The following is a 17,374-nucleotide window of genomic DNA, read 5'->3' as shown; positions in this document are numbered from 1 at the left end:
GTGTGCTAGTTTCTGTGGGTGCCCGGCAAAGAGCCAGGTATCTAGGATCAGATGAAATACACTTATGGTACTGCTGGAGCGGGTTTTATTTTAAAAGTTTTGTATACCCTCTCCATTTTGCATGTTTAGATTAATAAGATTAATTAACTAATACTAATCGTACTAATTGGTTTGCTGTGGAAACTCACCAACCTTACTAACATAAAGAATACACGTGGGAATTGCATTTGCATGGCCTAATTAATATGTAAACTAAATGGTGTACGCATATTGATCATAGATAAATAGAATATGACAAGTTATATGTTGCTTCCGTGATGTATTTGTGATTTGTGCTTTATTAATGTGAATATAACCCGCATTAAGCGTTGCTTCTGCTAGATAAATATACACACATATGGGTATTAGTAAAGGGGATAACATTTTATTAGTCATTTCCATGTATTAATTACGTTTTTGTGTTTCTTTGCTTAAGTTGACCATTTGGAGTGGCCACAAAATGGCTGACATCCCCATTTGACGAGCTGACTTCATTGAGAAGGTCTCTGGGTGAAGTGCGCATGCGTCAACATCAGCAGCAGTGGCCTTACTGTGACCCTAACTCGACTGTGCCTACCAAGGACATTCCAGGCGACAAGCCAGCTTCCCTGACAGAACAATAAAAAGATACATGAGATCGGGGAAATATGAACTACATCTAAAAGAGACATTTTCCGCATGGGAAACCGGTGGAACGGATTTCATTGACCAATCAGAATCGTTTAAAAATATTATTTGTTACTTTTGGAATGTAATTTTACTATAAAATATCATAGAATATAGAGGTTGGTGGCCCGATTTTCGATTTCCTGACGTTATGCTGACGGAGAGGACGGTGACACTGCAGGACAGCTGTTTCCAAAGACTCTGACAGATTGAACTGATGACCAAGATTTTGACTTAGAAGACGACTTTTAGCCAGAATAGGTAAATATGATGGTCAGCTGCTTGATTAAACAATGATTTATTTTGCAATTATTTAGATAAAATTATTATTATTATTACAAGAACTGTGTTGGGTTGTTTATTATGAGAAAATGTATTAATATAAATAAATTTTAGATTTAGAAAATCACTTCAACCAGCAGCTAAGCTGATCCATGGCCTATCCATGGGAGGAGTACTAAAGGTGAAGCTTAAGCCTTAATGAATAGAGTAGGGTAGGAAAATCTATTGCTCATTAGGGATAAGTGGGTACTTCCTTTCATTACAGCGAATGGAGCAGTCACCTCCTTAGAAAAACAGGTTAATAGATAATGAATGTTGGTGTTATGGGCCCCACCAGCGAATGTAGTGATTAAGTGTGTCTGTGTGATCTATGATCTGTGACGGAGAGGGATTTTGCATTCTGCGCTGCATCAGTACCAGATTGTGTAGATCAGGTCAATAACTTGTCCAGAAATAAACAATTACAAGTGCTATTCAAAGTATTTACAAGACTTGACAAAAGGCATCTTAAAAACATATAGACAAAATCAGAAACAACCAAGGACGGAGACAGAGAGCAAAAAAAAAAAGAGAACTGCGGAGATCAATTTTTATAAGAAAAGGAATAGATGTTCGATGCAAGGAGGAAAGATAAGTCTATCAAGACACACCCAAGAGTTTGTGTGAATGTGAAGGTGGTTGTCCGAGTGTAGCATCCATTCTAAATCATTAGGGCAGATGTGCTTTGTCCACTATGTGGCTTTCAGTCACTGTGTTCGCCGAAGTGGCAGTGTGGCACCAAAGCAGTTGTGAGAATACAGAGGGATAGTTGTGTCAGCAAAGAAGCAGTTTTTTTAAGCACACAGGTAGCTGTGTGGGTGAAGGGCACATGCCTCTTGTCTGGGTGCCAAGCTGGCTCTCTGAGGCTATGGGATTAAGGGGTCAGTCATGGGATTACGAGGCTAGATGTGTAGATACCAAGGTAAGGTTCATAAAACAGTGGCACTGAGAAAAGACTATTGAATGCAGAGATAGTTGTGGATGCCAAGGGAACGCGTGGGTGTGGTAGGTAGGTGGTGATTGGATGTGAGGACAGTTGTATCAGTTCTGAGGAAATCATGTGAGACCCAAGGCTGTTATTTGGGCTCCAGGTCAGGTTTGTAATTTTTAAGTCTTGAGAAAGGGGTTACGTTCCAGAGCTGTGGTGTGCAATCAGAAATAGTGGTGTGCCAGCAAAGATAATTGTTTGGAAGTAGAGGTGATTGCGCACAAACAGAAGTGGGTATGGGCGGGTAACCAAGGAGTTGTCCAGATGCCATAACAGCTGCATCAATGCTTTGTGAGTCTCTGTGTACCAAGTGCTGACAACATACAGTTTTTAATATGGTTTTGACTGGAAACGACAACATTGTCTTCAACATTGAAGACTAGTAATGTTGGATGAAACCAGGCCACCACTCTCTAGGGTTCAGCTGAGAATATAGAGAGCACAAGTGCAGGCACAGGAGTACACCTCCAGTCCAGATACTCACCCTAGAAAAGGAAGACAGGGTGCAGGTGCTGGGCTCCTGCAGGGACACAGAAATCCTTCCCCGCTCATACGCCATATCAAAATCTGAGCGTGGACCCCGCTGGACAACTACATTAAAGGGGAGAAAAGATAGTACATTTGTGTGTTGTAACTTGTCTGTTTGGAGTGAGCGATAGCAGCTGCTCTTCGTAAACAAAAAAAGCAATGTATTTTTATTTTATTTTTTTAACGGAGTTTTATATAGGCTGAACTTGACCCGAGGTATCGGGTATCAGGGCGCTTTACAGAGCACCAGTTGCGTTACATGAGGACACATTCATTTTTTTGTTATGCACGGGGAGATTAAGTTATTTTCTCAGAATCACAGGATGTTCCGCGTCATTGCCGAGACTTGAACCCAATTCCCCAGATTTGAGGTCGACCGCCCAAGCCGTTAGGCCAACTCCTCTCCTCAATGTATTGACAGCAGGAGAATCAGAAAGAGTCAAATCTTCATGGATCAAATACATTAATAGCATATACTTTTTAGGCATTAGAAATATTCGTTTTTCCCCCCACACTCAGCTTGCAAAGTCCCTTCCCCACCATTGCAGTAGTGTTTCTGACTAGGGTGAGGGGTCACCACAAACTCTGAGTACAGTTAATACCTAAACTTCAAGGATACTAATGGTCACACACAGAAGACAGACAGATTCAATTGATTAATACTATGTGGAGTTGGAGGAAAAGTATCTTTACAGTGTTACAGAAGGCACACACCATTGACCTGGTCTCATCAGTCATGACCACACACTTCTACTGTGTCATACATACCAGAGATATCCACCGGCATGGAAATGCAGCGATTGAGAAGTGGAGGAGTCAAGGTCTCTGTGGCCGCCGCCTTCCCTTGGTCACCTGTGAACGACATCAGAAATATGACCGAATCCTGTATTCCACTAGCCCCAAAGCCATGTACTCCCAGCGATGTTACACTACCTGTAAAATATGAAAAACTGGGATATGGGGCAAATTATATTCTTCTCTACTGGGCCCAGTGTCTGCAATACTCCACACTACACTTCCATACCTTGAATTAACAAAAAGGCTCCTTGGGCCTTTATTTTTTTAAGTTTCACAACAAATTGCCTCTGGTTCATTCCTTCCAAAATATTTTTCGAAAAATCATAGAACCAAACAATGCTGTTAATACCAAAAAGCACACATGTTGCTAAGAAGTAAATCAAAGCATAGATTTATCAGGTTAGGCAATGCAGCAACTCAAGTACCACAACTGTCACGAACTGAAAATGGAATGTCTAGAAAACAGAGTTCTAAAGGGACATACCAAGGATGAGAAAAGGATGGCTGGGTAGAAAAGAGACAGAGGGAAACAAAGAGTACATAGAATAAGAACTACAAAGCTCACTGTATATAATGTATTTAATACTACCCAACTTCAAAAAAAAGTTGACTGGCTGCAAGGGCAGTACCTGGAAGGTGCTTGCTCCGGAGTAACTCTCACTTCACGAGATTTTGGATTGTGTCCAACAAGTTGTCTTTAGTTGTTCTGATTAATTACAATTTTTCTTTCCTGTATGTATGTTTATGTAGCATTGTTTTTTGTCAATTGGATTTGATGTTGTATATATATATTGTCAATGTTATATGTATTGCAGATGAAAAGATCAGGATAAAAGGAAAATCTTTTGATAAAAACGAGTGCAAAAAATACAATATGAGATTAACTCTCAAACACACTGAATTCAAGTGGATGTTGTGTTAAGAAAGTGGATGTGTATTGATGGCCACGTGGGGTATGTACATTATGTGCTATACTCTAGGGGACCCAGCACCAAACTCATACAGACTGCCACTGCAGACTGTGACATGGTGCTTCAAAAGTGGAAACACGACAAGGCACTCACTTGGGTGCCATGTCCCCTAACACTACATGTAATATTTAGTCACTCCTACAGCAGATCTTACAGCCCTAAGGCAGGGTGCATTATATTGCATGTGAGGACATATCTGCATTAGCAGATATGCCCTTATGCTGTCCAGTTAAATTACTGACAGTACAAGTGAACAGGGAAGCCATTTTAAGGTATGTACTGGGCACTAGTCAAAACGAGTTTCCCAGCTACATAATGGCTTCACTGAAACCCATGGTGTTTGGTATCAAACACCTCGTATTAATACACCCATACTGATTCCAGTGATGGATTTATTAATATATGCACCCAGAGGGTACCTTAAAAGTACCCCATGCAACCTACCAGCCCTCTAGCCTCTGGCTGACTGGTTTTGACCAGCCTGCCACCACACACACGTTTCTGAGCCCCAGGGGTGAGAGCCTATGCTCTCAGGAACAATACCTGCCCTGGAGAGAGGTGTTACCATCTCCATCTTCAGGAAGTCTGGTAAACCATATAAAGGCAGGCTGCTTAAAAGGCCTCTGCCACCTTTGATAAGCGACCCAAGGCTTCCCCAGACAGGGGAAATGCCACCCCTGACCTGGGCCCATCTGGCACCAGGACAGACAGGAAAAATAGCTATGCAGGAGGTGTTTTGCACTGCGAGGCTAGACACACCCCCAAGGTGACCAGCTTGAAGTGAACATGAAATTTGAAATTAGGCATTCTGGGACAGGGTGATGCCCACTACCCAAAGGAAGTGGTCATCTAGGGGGCATAGTGACCCCAGGGGAGAGTAGCCCATTGGCTACTACCCATCACTCCCCTTAATGCCCCTAGATTGAGTATTTAGGGGACCCCCTGAGACCAGGACTTGAGATTTTAACAGATAAAACAAAGAAGTGGGCAAAGAAGAAGACTGCTAGCCTGAGAACCAAGGGGCAAGACTGACTTGGCACCAACCCTGCCAGCCTGCCTGCAGCACCTGACGCTCATGGAGCAACTGACTCATCCTGCCACTGTGCAGACTCCAACAAATCTGGAGGGCTGCCAATGCTTTGACAATCAAAGAAACTGCCATAGAGTAGAGGATCTACTCCCCTGCAGCCACAGGCACCAAAGAAGCAACACCCGGTACACCAAGCTGTCTATGGGGACTTCTGACACAGCAGCCACCCAGGAAGAGGTAGCAGTGATCCTACCTACAGGTCAGATCTGTCCTCCCTCCAAGTGTTGGGACGCCAGGACCGACTGGAGCCACGCAGTACCAATACCTGGGGTACTGGACCCCTTGCAGCAGCCAAGGCTTGCTGTGTCCAGTCCGGACACCAACGCTGAGGGAGACTGATCTGCACATCAAGGTGGTTCAGGGAAAGTGAGACCCACATTGAGTGGCTCATCTGTCCTGTTTGCCCCCCTGCAGCAGAAACAAAGACAGAGTGAGTCTGCAACCGCTGCCACCCTACACCTTAAAGTGTCTATGCACCCGCATTCCAGAGCCAGGGTCCAAGGGAGGTGACAGTACCAACGGGGTCCCCAGACCCACAAGAGCCGAGCCTATCATTGGGCCTGGCCAGACTGGACTTCCAGTCGTTGCTGCAGGCGCCCTCCAAAAGCGAGAGACTCCAGCACTGATCCAGACACCAAAAGACACCAATGTACCACAGCCCGGGCAGAAGTGGACCAAAGGTGTCCCCATGTGTCCAAGCATCTCAAGGGTCAAGCCTCCCTATGGTTTCTCTCACACTGGTGCCCCAGTCTCAGTTTGCGACCTTCTTTCCAACAAGACCGCTCCCAATTGAAGTGAATGGGACACGAGACGCTGTGACACACCTTTGCACCCGAATGCCCCAGAGCCTCCAGAGAGTGACCTGTTGATGTGGCTGTGGACCTTGCACCACACTCACCTTAAGTCCCAGAGAACAGTCCTGTAAGTTGCTGTTAAGTGCTCAAAAACAGTACATGTTTTTCCCCCATAGGATAACATTACCAATCCCCAAAATGGCACTGTCAACTTTTGAAAACTGTAAAAATGTATAATTAAAAAAAGTATTATCTGATTATTTTGGTATCTAAATTCATTTAAAAGTATGTGTTATTTTCATAAATTGATGTCGGATTTCTTTATTGAATGTGTGTCTCATTTACTGCCTTTGAGTATTGCAATAATTGCTTAGCACTACCCTCTGATATGCCTAACTGCTCGCCCACGCTACCACAAAAGAGAGCATTTACGCAGTCATTTATGCCTTTGTAGTTCCTTTGGGGATTGCCTGGCCTCTTTACACAGTATACCTCTTTTTGGACAACTATATAAAGAGCCAGCTTCCTACAGAATGCAAGTGATTAAATGTAAGCATATAAAAAGAAGCTCGTTTTCTTCCGAAAGCACTGAGCTATATCTTTAAAATAGGCAGTCTGGACTCTGACTGAACTGGATCAGTCAACCAGGAGTACTTGCAAAGCCATGTTGTTCCATCAATAATAAAAATTAATACATAAAAAATGTGTGGTCCAGTCTAATGGACCGCCCTCCTTGGATATGTAGCAGACGTACCACATTCGGTCAGAATACTCACTGCCCTCCTACTAGTATGGACAAAATGCCGGATGGCAATATCTTGGAAGAAGGTTCCCCTGCCAGACACATTTGCCTGACAGCAGAATGCTGCTTTCTGTAATTATTCTGTGGTTACCCTCTGTTGCTGGCCTCGAATCAGAAAACGGAGTATTATTCGGGGTCCACTGCGTGACTACCTGTAGCTCCAGGTTCATCTAGTCACATAATCTTGGTTAGAATGGGTTGTTTTGTTAATGGCCTAAAATGCTCAGTTCCAATACCCTGTCCCTGGATATATTGACACTAAAGTGTATGTGTGTGCTTTAAGCTTGGTTCCCCATGCATCTTTTCACAGTGTTTTGACAATGTATATCTAAGACCAAACTTTTACTGTCATCATTTGCTACAATATGCCCCTGATAACCTGACTACAATATCTGATGTGTATTATGCCTTGTAGTGCCTACATAAGACGGATTGCACCTTTCTTGTAGGACTTAATAAATGAAACAAAGTTTATAATAAACAAGCAGTAATGCATATCCCTTGAATGTAGTTAAGTATGCACTATACATAAGGAAGTTGTCACGATTTCCACATTCCTGACTACTGATCACTCCTAACTCAAAGTGCCTTCTTTAGCTATTGGATGGAATGCTTAGCTCTCCCATTCCTAGTAGGGTTACCAAGAAGCAGGAAAATCATTCCTAATTTCATGCACACATTTAAGACTAGTTAAATTATGTAATGCATGAGGGCATCATGGTCAGCGACCAACTGTTGAGTCACCGGAACTGTGGTGAAGAGCTGGTGGAAGGTGGGATTTGTAGTTTTTTTTTTTTTTAGAAGTTAATTGAACTCTGCATACTTTGAGGCTTTTTAAGTGAGCTGTAATAGGTATCAGATATAAAGGTTGGTCTGTGTTCCACGGAGAGTATGTGCACGTGTTGCCACCAATCACAGCTCCTCTAAATTGTCTGCCACCAGCTCGTCAGTCCGTGTGGAATAACAGAAGTTGATGTGCTATGCCCTATAGTACATGTAACAAAGTGCTTCAAACAAGTTATTCTAATACGCCCGCATGCAGTATTTCACAAGACTATGGGAACCAACGTCCTTGTTTGTGAGACCGGAAGAGACACTCTTGCTGTGTGGTTAGGTGATTGCCAAAGAACTTTCAAATGTCTTTGGCTGCAGAGAATGAACATATGAAAATGTCACTGAAAGTATGCAGGTTGTTTACCCTAACCATTTCCAGGAGAGGAGAATTCCCTGCTAGAGACACAAAGCACCACTTCATTCATGATACGCAAACTAGAGAGAGGCAGTGGCAGTACAGTATAAGTAAATGTGGAGTGAGAGGCAGTGAACATTTTGGAAACTGCAAGGATGGCATCCTAGAGAATCAACTGCCACAGTATAGGAAGGCCCACCTCCCATTTTAAAGAATGAATGGGACTGTGTTGAAGGAAAAAAAGAATCTGTCAGTGGCAGAGACAAGGCAAGGGGATAGTAAGACTGACCGCAACCTGAAAACAGAAGCCAGGAGTGGTGTCCATGGGCAAAACAAATACACCAGTCCAACAGCTTGACAAAATACAAATACAGAGACGAGATGGGAGCGGCAATCCATTCAGGACAGCACAAAAAGATGTGCAAATCTTATAATTCAGTGCAGAAAATTAACTGACTGGAAATGTGCAACTGTGAATTAGCAAGCACTGTAAAGAACGGCACCCTATTAATGTATGTTTTGGATAAATCAGGAACCTCTCCTTCGCCACTGCCAACATGCCAACATTTTGGAATGTCTGGGCATAGCAGCGGCACAGCTATGTTTTAATTCTGAGTTATCAATTAATCCCTGGAGTTTTGTTTAGCTCAACAGGGTAAAGTTCGCCAAACAGAGTAATGGCCTACACCATTACAAAGCACATCTAGTTAGTGTATTCTGCTTGTTTGGCGAGTAGTAGTCTATAATCAAAGGCTACTGACATTCTGTGCCATCACCCAAAAGGCAAGTGAGCGTGCCGGTCCAATTCTGTGTATATGCCCAGTCTTCCAGAAACAATAACAAAGCTGCTTCGTAGTAGCAACATTAGAGGATTAGCCAATTGAAACACTCACAGGCAGGCATCCAATTCACACGGCAATGACCGTTGGAATTCAAACAACAACTGATGATACAATGGGTGCCAAGATATAATAGAATGGGTTTCAGGGCATTCGGACTGCAAACATTTTGTGCTCAAAATTTATACCTAAAGTTCACAGACAGCCATATTGTCACTGATATCATAAAAAGCAGATACTATTACTGATTTGATTTCATCCTCACCCATCTCCTTGCTGTTGGAGTCAGGCTGTCTCGCTGAGGTCTCTCGTTGGTCGTCTGTAGAGGAGACGCTCACGAAGCGCTTAATATGGCGAACGGGGCTCGTTCGGCTCGGGTGGCTGGCCTGAGGAAACGGACGCAGGGACTGCATTTCCTGCCACCAACAGAGAAAATACAATTACTATTGCATTCTAGGTTACATACCTGACTAGGGAGGGGCCTGATGACAAGCACAGGAGCTATTTATCGCAACTGTCAAATAACAATACCACGGAGTACGCTATTTATCAGGTACAATAATTAACACCCATTACGAGTTTCTGGAGAATAATATGCAGATTTTGATGTTTAACGCACCAACTCTGCATGGTACAGTAAATAACATATGGTTTTGACCTGCCGAAATGTAAAGGTGTTAAATGCCTTCAAACTCGTAATTCCGACCCATGCGTAAACGAGGTTTACGCATGGATCGGAATTTAACTAGCAACTTGTAATCAGGGCCTGAACAAGAATATTGAGCTGTTCCAACACCCACAAGGAAGAAAAGTTCAGACTGCAACTCAGGCACACATATGGAAAGCAGTGTTTGTAGAACATGTAATACCCCTGTGCACTGCATCTAACAGTAAACTTTAGATGGAACATTGCCCAGGCAACCAGAGGAGTGTACATACTCCTTAAAGATGTATATTACAACATTTACAACACCACTTCTCTACCTCACAACAAAAGACCAACAGTCAACACAGAAAATTAAACAATACATTAAACCCCCATCTAAAACAAGCTCAGCTTTTCCATAGATTTAGCTCTCAACAAGTTCAAACAGCATACGCAAACAAACACATCATATTTCCCAGAGCTGCCTTTGGGAGTGCCGAGCCATGCAGATGTGAGTGATACTAGAAGTTGGTTGCACCCAACTGTACCTTCCAATAGGCAACAGGCAAGATCCAATTGAAAGAACACTGAGCGCAGACAAAACACAGCCCAGATATTCCATATAGTTTGTTTTCCCTGAGCTGAAAAGGTACCAACTATAATAATCACAACTTCCAACATAACACTACATATGGGAAACATCCATTACAACGCAGTCATTACAACGCACTACCTTTACAACACGGCTGTTACAACGCAACCGCCTTTACATCGCATGCCATTACAACGCATGTCACTACAACGCATGCCATTACAACCCATGTCAATATAACACATGCCATTACAATGCATTATAAGGTAACTAATGGGGATTTTATACGTTTTAGGGTGGGTATGGGTTTTGGGGTACATGGGAATAGTAATTTTTACCCCTACACTATCCAACACTTACCCTACTGTTGCCCTAAAAGTATTATGCGTTGTAATGGTATGTGTTGTAATGGAATGCGTTGTAAATGTAGTTTGTAAAAATGCGTTGTGATGGCATGCGTTGTAAAATCATGCGTTGTAATGGATGTTGCGATGTAAAACCCGTTATGTACATGCATGCGTTGTAAATGTTTGCGTTGGAACGTGTCCTATTCACTACATATATATCCAATGAAGCTAAGAGGGGCCTTATAATTGAACCTTGATAAGCTCACAACAGCACTCCACGCTTCAAAAACAGTATACCAGGGCAAGCAACACCTAATAAACCCAACCTCCACCCATACAACAGTGCTCAGTTAACTAGCTGAAGGAGGTAGTGTGGACTCAGAAGTCTCAGGTATCTCATACACACAACTCAAGCCAGTGAATGCTTCAGATGGTCCGTAAACAAATTGGTAACCATCTCTAGCTACACAAACCAACCAGCACCACAACTAAATATACACATGACATATTTATTACACGCACACTGCAGATAATCCTACCGAGCAGAATCAGACTCTGATCTGTGACTGAATACTCAGGACGAGGGATGGACAATACAGAAACAGAGAGAGCAGCAAAGCCATAGTAAGGGCTATACAGTGCTACACAAATCTCTGTTGGTATAACATATAACATGACATTTTAAGCAAAAGCATGAATGTTTAATGCTGTATAAAATGACAACAAAGCACTTTTCAGCACAAAACAAAATTGCGTCCCCTTCTGACAAATCAATCAATCAATCAATCAAAGACATTTATAAAGCGCACTACTCACCCGGAGGGTCTCAAGGCGCTTGGGGGGGTGGGGGGGTGCCGCTACTGCTCGAACAGCCAGGTCTTGAGCTTCTTCCTGAAGGAGAGGTGGTCTTGGGTCAGGCGCAGGTCGGTCGGGAGGGAGTTCCAGGTCTTGGCGGCCAGGTAGGAGAAGGACCTTCCTCCTGTTGTTGCTCTTCGGATGCGGGGGACGGCGTCGAGGGCGTGGCTGGTTGATCGGAGATGGCGTTTGGGAGCGTAGAAGTTGAGGCGGTTGTTGAGGTAGCTCAGGCCTTAGTCGTGTAGGGCTTTGTGTGCGTGGGTGAGGAGACGGAAGGTGATTCTCTTGTTGACGGGGAGCCAGTGCAGGTCTCTCAGATGTCCGGAGATGTGGCTGCTTCGGGGGATGTCGAGGATGAGTCTGGCTGAGGCGTTCTGTATCCGCTGGAGTCTCTTCTGGAGCTTGGCGGTGGTTCCGGCGTAGAGGGCGTTGCCGTAGTCCAGTCGGCTGGTGGCGAGGGCCTGGGTGACCGTCTTCCTGGTCTCGGTGGGGATCCACCGGAAGATCTTCCGTAGCATGCGCAGGATGTTGAAACAGGACGAGGAGACGGCGTTGACTTGTCTGGTCATGGAGAGGGAGGAGTCCAGGATGAAGCCCAGGTTGCGTGCGTGGTCTGTCGGTTTGGGTGCGGTGCCCAGGGCGGGGGGCCACCAGGAGTCGTTCCAGGCGGAGGGCGAGGAGCCCAGGATGAGGACTTCCGTCTTGTCGGAGTTCAGTTTCAGGCGGCTGGTCGTCATCCACTCGGCTACGTGTTTCATCCCTTTGTGGAGGTTGGCTCTGGCGGCGGCGGGGTCGTTGGTCAGGGAGAGGATCAGCTGGGTGTCGTCGGCGTAGGAGATGATGTTGAGGTTGTGTTGGCGTGCGATGGCCGCAAGGGGGCTCATGTAGACGTTGAAGAGGGTGGGGCTGAGCGAGGATCCTTGAGGGACGCCGCAGATGACTTCGGTGGCCTCTGACTTGTACAGTGGTAGGCGGACTCTCTGTGTCCTTCCGTCGAGGAAGGAGATGATCCATTCCAGTGCCTTCTCCTGGATTCCGAAGTTGCTGAGGCGCTGCACTAGGGTGCGGTGGCAGACAGTGTCGAATGCTGCGGAGAGGTCTAGGAGGATGAGGGCCGCTGTTTCTCCGTTGTCCAGCAGGGCTCGGATGTCATCGGTGGTAGCAATGAGGGCGGTCTCGGTGCTGTGGTTGGCTCGGAAGGCAGACTGTGAGGGGTTGAGGGATCCATTCGTCTCGAGGAAGGCGGCCAGCTGCTTGTTGACGGTCTTCTCGATGACTTTGGCTGGAAACGGGAGGAGCGAGATGGGGCGGTAATTCTTGAGTTCGGTGGGGTCCGCTGTTGGTTTCTTTAGTAGAGTGCTGAGTTCGGCGTGCTTCCAGCTCTCAGGGAAGGTGGCGGTGTCGAAGGAGGTGTTGATGATGTCCCGCAGGTGGGGTGCGATGACCGCGTCGGCCTTGTTGAATACGTGGTGAGGGCAGGGGTCGGTCGGAGATCCGGAGTGGATAGAGTTCATCGTGCGGATGGTATCTTCTGTGTTGATCGGGGTCCAGGCGCTGAGGGTGGTGGTGGGGGGCGTTGGTGCGGTCGTGGGGGGCGTTGTTTGTGGGATGAAGCTGTTGTGTATGTCAGCGATCTTGTTGTGGAAGTAGGAGGCGAGGGAGTTGCAGAGGTCTTGCGATGGGGTGATGTCGTTGTTTCCGGCGTTGGGGTTGGAGAGCTCTTTCACGATGTTGAAGAGTTCCTTGCAGTTGTGTGCGTTGTTGTCCAGCCGGTCCTTGAATGCTGTTTTCTTGGTGGCGTGGATCAGTTGATGGTGCTTCCGGGTGGCGAGCTTGAGGGTGGTCATGTTGTCCGGTGTTGGCTCCCTTCTCCAGGCTTTCTCGAGGGCTCGGCAGTTCTTCTTGGAGCTCTTGAGTTCGTCGGTGAACCATGGGGCCTTCTTGCTGCCGGGTCTGCTGGGCGGGGTCCTCAGTGGGGCGAGTTCGTCCGCGCAGGTGCTGATCCACTTCGTGAGGTTGTCGGCGGCCTGGCTGGGGTTCGCTGAGCTGGCGGGAGGGTGCTGGCTCAGGGAAGCGGCGAGCTGGTCGGCTGTGATCTTGTTCCAGCTTCTTCGAGCAACCTGTTGCTGGTGGTGGTGGATCGTGGTTCTTCTGAAGGTGAAGTGGACGCAGCTGTGGTCCGTCCAGTGGAGTCCAGTGGCGTGGCTGAAGGCGATGTCTTTGCTGGATGAGAAGACGGCGTCGAGTGTGTGTCCGGCGAGGTGGGTGGGGTGGACACCAGCTGCTTGAGTCCGAGGTTGGCGAGGTTGTCAAGCAGGGTAGTGGTGTTGCGGTCGTTGTTGTTCTCCAGGTGGAAGTTGATGTCCCCCAGGAGGATGTAGTCAGCGGAGGGGAGGGCGTGCGGGCTGATGAAGTCGGCAAGGTCTTCGCTGAATGGTGTGCGTGGTCCCGGGGGTCGGTAGATCAGGGTGCCTCTGAGGGTGGTCTTAGGGTCGGTGTGGATCTGGAAGTGTAGGTGTTCGGCGGTAGTCAGGGTGTCGTCGGTGTTGGTCGTGATGCGGATGGTGTCCCTGTGGATGATGGAGATGCCTCCTCCAGTCTGGTTGTCGCGATCTCTCCGGGTGATCTTGTATCCCTCTGGGATGTCGGGCGCTGAGGAGTCATTCATCCAGGTTTCCGTGAGGAAGGCAACGTCTGGAGATGTGGTGTCGAGGAGGTTCCAGAGTTCGATGGCGTGTCTGTGGACGGAGCGGGTGTTGAGCAGGATGCACTTGAGGTGGTTGCTGCTGGTGTTCGGCTTGGCGGGTGCTGGTGCGGGGCAGGTCCGGATGCAGGTGAACTTGCAGGCGTGGCAGCTGAAGGGTTCGTGGGTGCGTCTCGGGGTGGCTCAGTAGCATCCCGGGATTCGGCCGGTGTTGAGTGCGTTGAGGGTGGCGGCGTCGTAAGTCTGGCGGGTGGGCTGGGGTCCTCGGGGGCCAGGGGTTCGGGCGCTGGGCGCGGTCCAGGCACGGACGGGCGCAGACGGGCTTACCTTTGGCGCACCTTCGGCGCACAATCGGCGCGCCCGCTGCGCGTGCACGCTGCGCGTTGGCCACTCTGCCATATGAGGAGAGTGAGTGGGGGGGGGCGGAGCGAGGGAGGGGAAGCTGGGAGGGGGAGCGGGGTGGCGAATGGGGAGGGCGAGCGAGGGAAGGGGGCGGGGCCACAGGGGGGCAGCGGCGGGGAGGTGGCGGGAAACGCGGCCGGGGCTGGGCGAGAGAGGGGGGGAGCACAGGGGGCTAGGGCAAAACGGCGGGAAAAAAAGACGAAAAAGGCGGCGAAGCAAGCTGGTGGCAGGAGGCGCAGGAGATCCGCAGACCAAGCGGATCCGGCGGGCGGGGCACAGCAGAGATGCACAGGGCACAGCTCAGGGCAGAGGCGGCACCAGGGGACGGGCTCACTCACGGGGAGTGTGCTCGGGGGGTGACCTACCCGGAGGGACAGAGGTCACTGCACCTCACTGGCAGCAACGGACTCTAAATAGTCTCGTGGGAGGGAGGGGCAGCTGGGAGGGGGAGCGGGGTGGCGAATGGGGAGGGCGAGCGAGGGAAGGGGGCGGGGCCGCAGGGGGCAGCGGCAGGGAGGTGGCGGGAAACGCGGTGGGGCTGGGCGAGAGAGGGGGGGAGCACAGGGGGCTAGGGCAAAACGGCGGGAAAAAAAGACGAAAAAGGCGGCGAAGCAAGCTGGTGGCAGGAGGCGCAGGAGATCCGCGGACCAAGCGGATCCGGCGGGCGGGGCACAGCAGAGATGCACAGGGCACAGCTCAGGGCAGAGGCGGCACCAGTGGACGGGCTCACTCACGGGGAGTGTGCTCGGGGGGTGACCTGCACAAAGGTGATGAGTAATACAAAGCTTTACATAAAACAACACATACATAGGACTTGCCTGTAGCACAAATACAGATCCCTTTCCAGTCACGGTATTTCATACCTAGTGACTGAAACCACACCTCTTGGCCCACAAAAACACTTGTCCTGTCCTCTAAAGAATACATTTAAGTTGAACAGAGAAGTGTCTCAGGAACTGTCTGCTGTACTATGTTTTTGCCAGTTCAATGTACTATATGTGTCAAGGTTTTTTGGTTCCTCACAAGCCTGTGAATAACGTGCCTGTATATATTTGGAAACTTTAAAAAACACTTTCTAAAAGAACAGAGACGTGTCTAAAATTACACATCTTAGTTCACTCAGTGACAATTTGGTGAAGCATCCTACAATGGGGTGTAAATGAGGTGAATTAGCCTGAAATGTGTGCATCAAGTGTACGTAGTCCCCCAATATGATGCAGACAAGGAAAGCAGTCTTTTAAGGGATGCAAATGAGGGGAAAAGAGTCTGCAAAGGGGCGTAGATGAGTGGAAACAGGTGGCAAAGGGGCGTAAACGAGGGAAAGCCATCTACAAATGGGTGCAGACAAGGGAAAGCATTTTGCAAAGGGGTGCAGGTGAAGGAAAGTAGTCTAAGAGAGAAAAATGAGGGGAAGCGGTATGCAAATTGATGCAAACGAGGTGAAGCAGCCTGCAACTGAATACAAAAAGGAAACCCAGACTGCAAAGGAGTGCAAGCGAAGAAACCTGTAATGGAGTGAAAAACAAGGAAAAGCTGTCTGCAAAGGGGTGCAGATGAGGTGAAGCAGCCTGCAATGCTTTGCAAACAGTGTGAAGCAGTCTGAAAAAGGGTATTAAGGAGTGGATTTGGTTAAGAGTGTGCAAAAGATAGGAATCAGTCTGTCAAATAGTGAAAAACATGGAAAGCAGTCTGCAAGGGGTGAATGAGACTGAAGCTTAGACAATTCGTTTTTGGCATTGCAAGGGTAGGCAGGGATCCGCCTTCAAGCATATGTAATTGTGATATAGAGTAAATGTCTACAGAAAGTCTGAAAAAAGATACAGGATTACTGAGCAAGGGCACTGCTGAAGACCATGAAACAGGGACAAGAGTAGACAGGAAACTGGGAGCCTGGGTAGGGCTGGCAGTTTAAAAATACTCTGAAATTGGACTTGAATATACTTCATAATTTAACACAAATGGTTGGGATGGGATAATGTCTGAGGTTCTGGCCAAGGGGAAGCGAGGTCTGTGCTCGGCCTCCTGTTAACGTAATCACAGCATGAACGGGGAGAAATAAAAACAGAAGGCACAGATCCTGTCTGAAAACCTATGACCACGCAGCACATTACGGTATACCTAGTTGACCGTCTTGCCAGGGCAAGAAACCCCTCTAGCCAAGTACAAATAAGCCAGTTCAGTGAGTCATGGGTATCCTCCATCTGGGTCGTGCTATGTGACAAGAGACCAACTATTGGCCATAAAACATCTGCTCTGATCTACCAGAGGTAGCACCCTACACAGCATAAACATTTCCCAACCTTTATTTATTTTTTTTGTGTATTTTATATAGCGTGCAGCTACCCCAACGGGGTGTTCCGGCGCTTCTGAGTGAAAGCAGAGTGATAGTCCTGGGGGGGTTAACAAAAGAGAAAAGTTTTTAGTGCCTTACGGAAGGGTAATTCTTCCTGGATCATCCTAATTGCGATCGGGAGTTCGTTCCAGAGAGTTGTGGCACAGACCTGGAAGGTTTTACCTCCAGAACGTGCTTTCCTGAATCTTGGTATGGAAAGCAGATGTTGGGAGTTGGAACGGAGGTTCCGAGAGTTACAGTAAGGACGGATACTAACAGAGAGGTAGGCCGATCCCCTACCCCTAGTTGCTCGATGGGCTAAGGTCATGGCTTTGAATGCAGCTCTTTGATGGATTGGTAGCCAATGTAATGCTCTGCGATGAGGCGAAATATGGGTGCGTAGGGAAACCCCGCAGACCAGCCGACCAGCCGCATTCTGGACTGTCTGGAGCCGATGTAGGAGCCCCGCGG

The 17,374-nt window shown here is 47.6% G+C and overlaps 1 protein-coding gene across 3 annotated transcripts in view; it reads right to left on the bottom strand.

Moving 5' to 3' along the window:
• The window catches only part of PNPLA6 (patatin like domain 6, lysophospholipase), a 259,016-nt gene that overhangs the window by 135,682 nt on the left and 105,960 nt on the right, over positions 1–17,374 (bottom strand). For all 3 annotated transcript variants that reach the window (XM_085654362.1, XM_085654361.1, XM_085654363.1), the window contains exons 12-14: positions 9,291–9,441; positions 3,311–3,394; positions 2,499–2,605 (exon numbers count right to left, since the gene is read on the bottom strand). In XM_085654362.1, the coding sequence (XP_085510488.1) occupies positions 2,499–2,605; positions 3,311–3,394; positions 9,291–9,441 (342 nt within the window). The remainder of the gene's footprint in view (positions 1–2,498; positions 2,606–3,310; positions 3,395–9,290; positions 9,442–17,374) is intronic.

The sequence above is a fragment of the Triturus cristatus genome, chromosome 4_1 (assembly GCF_964204655.1).
Source record: "Triturus cristatus chromosome 4_1, aTriCri1.1, whole genome shotgun sequence".
NCBI lineage: Eukaryota > Metazoa > Chordata > Amphibia > Caudata > Salamandridae > Triturus > Triturus cristatus.
This window is presented reverse-complemented; position numbering and strand designations above follow the sequence as displayed.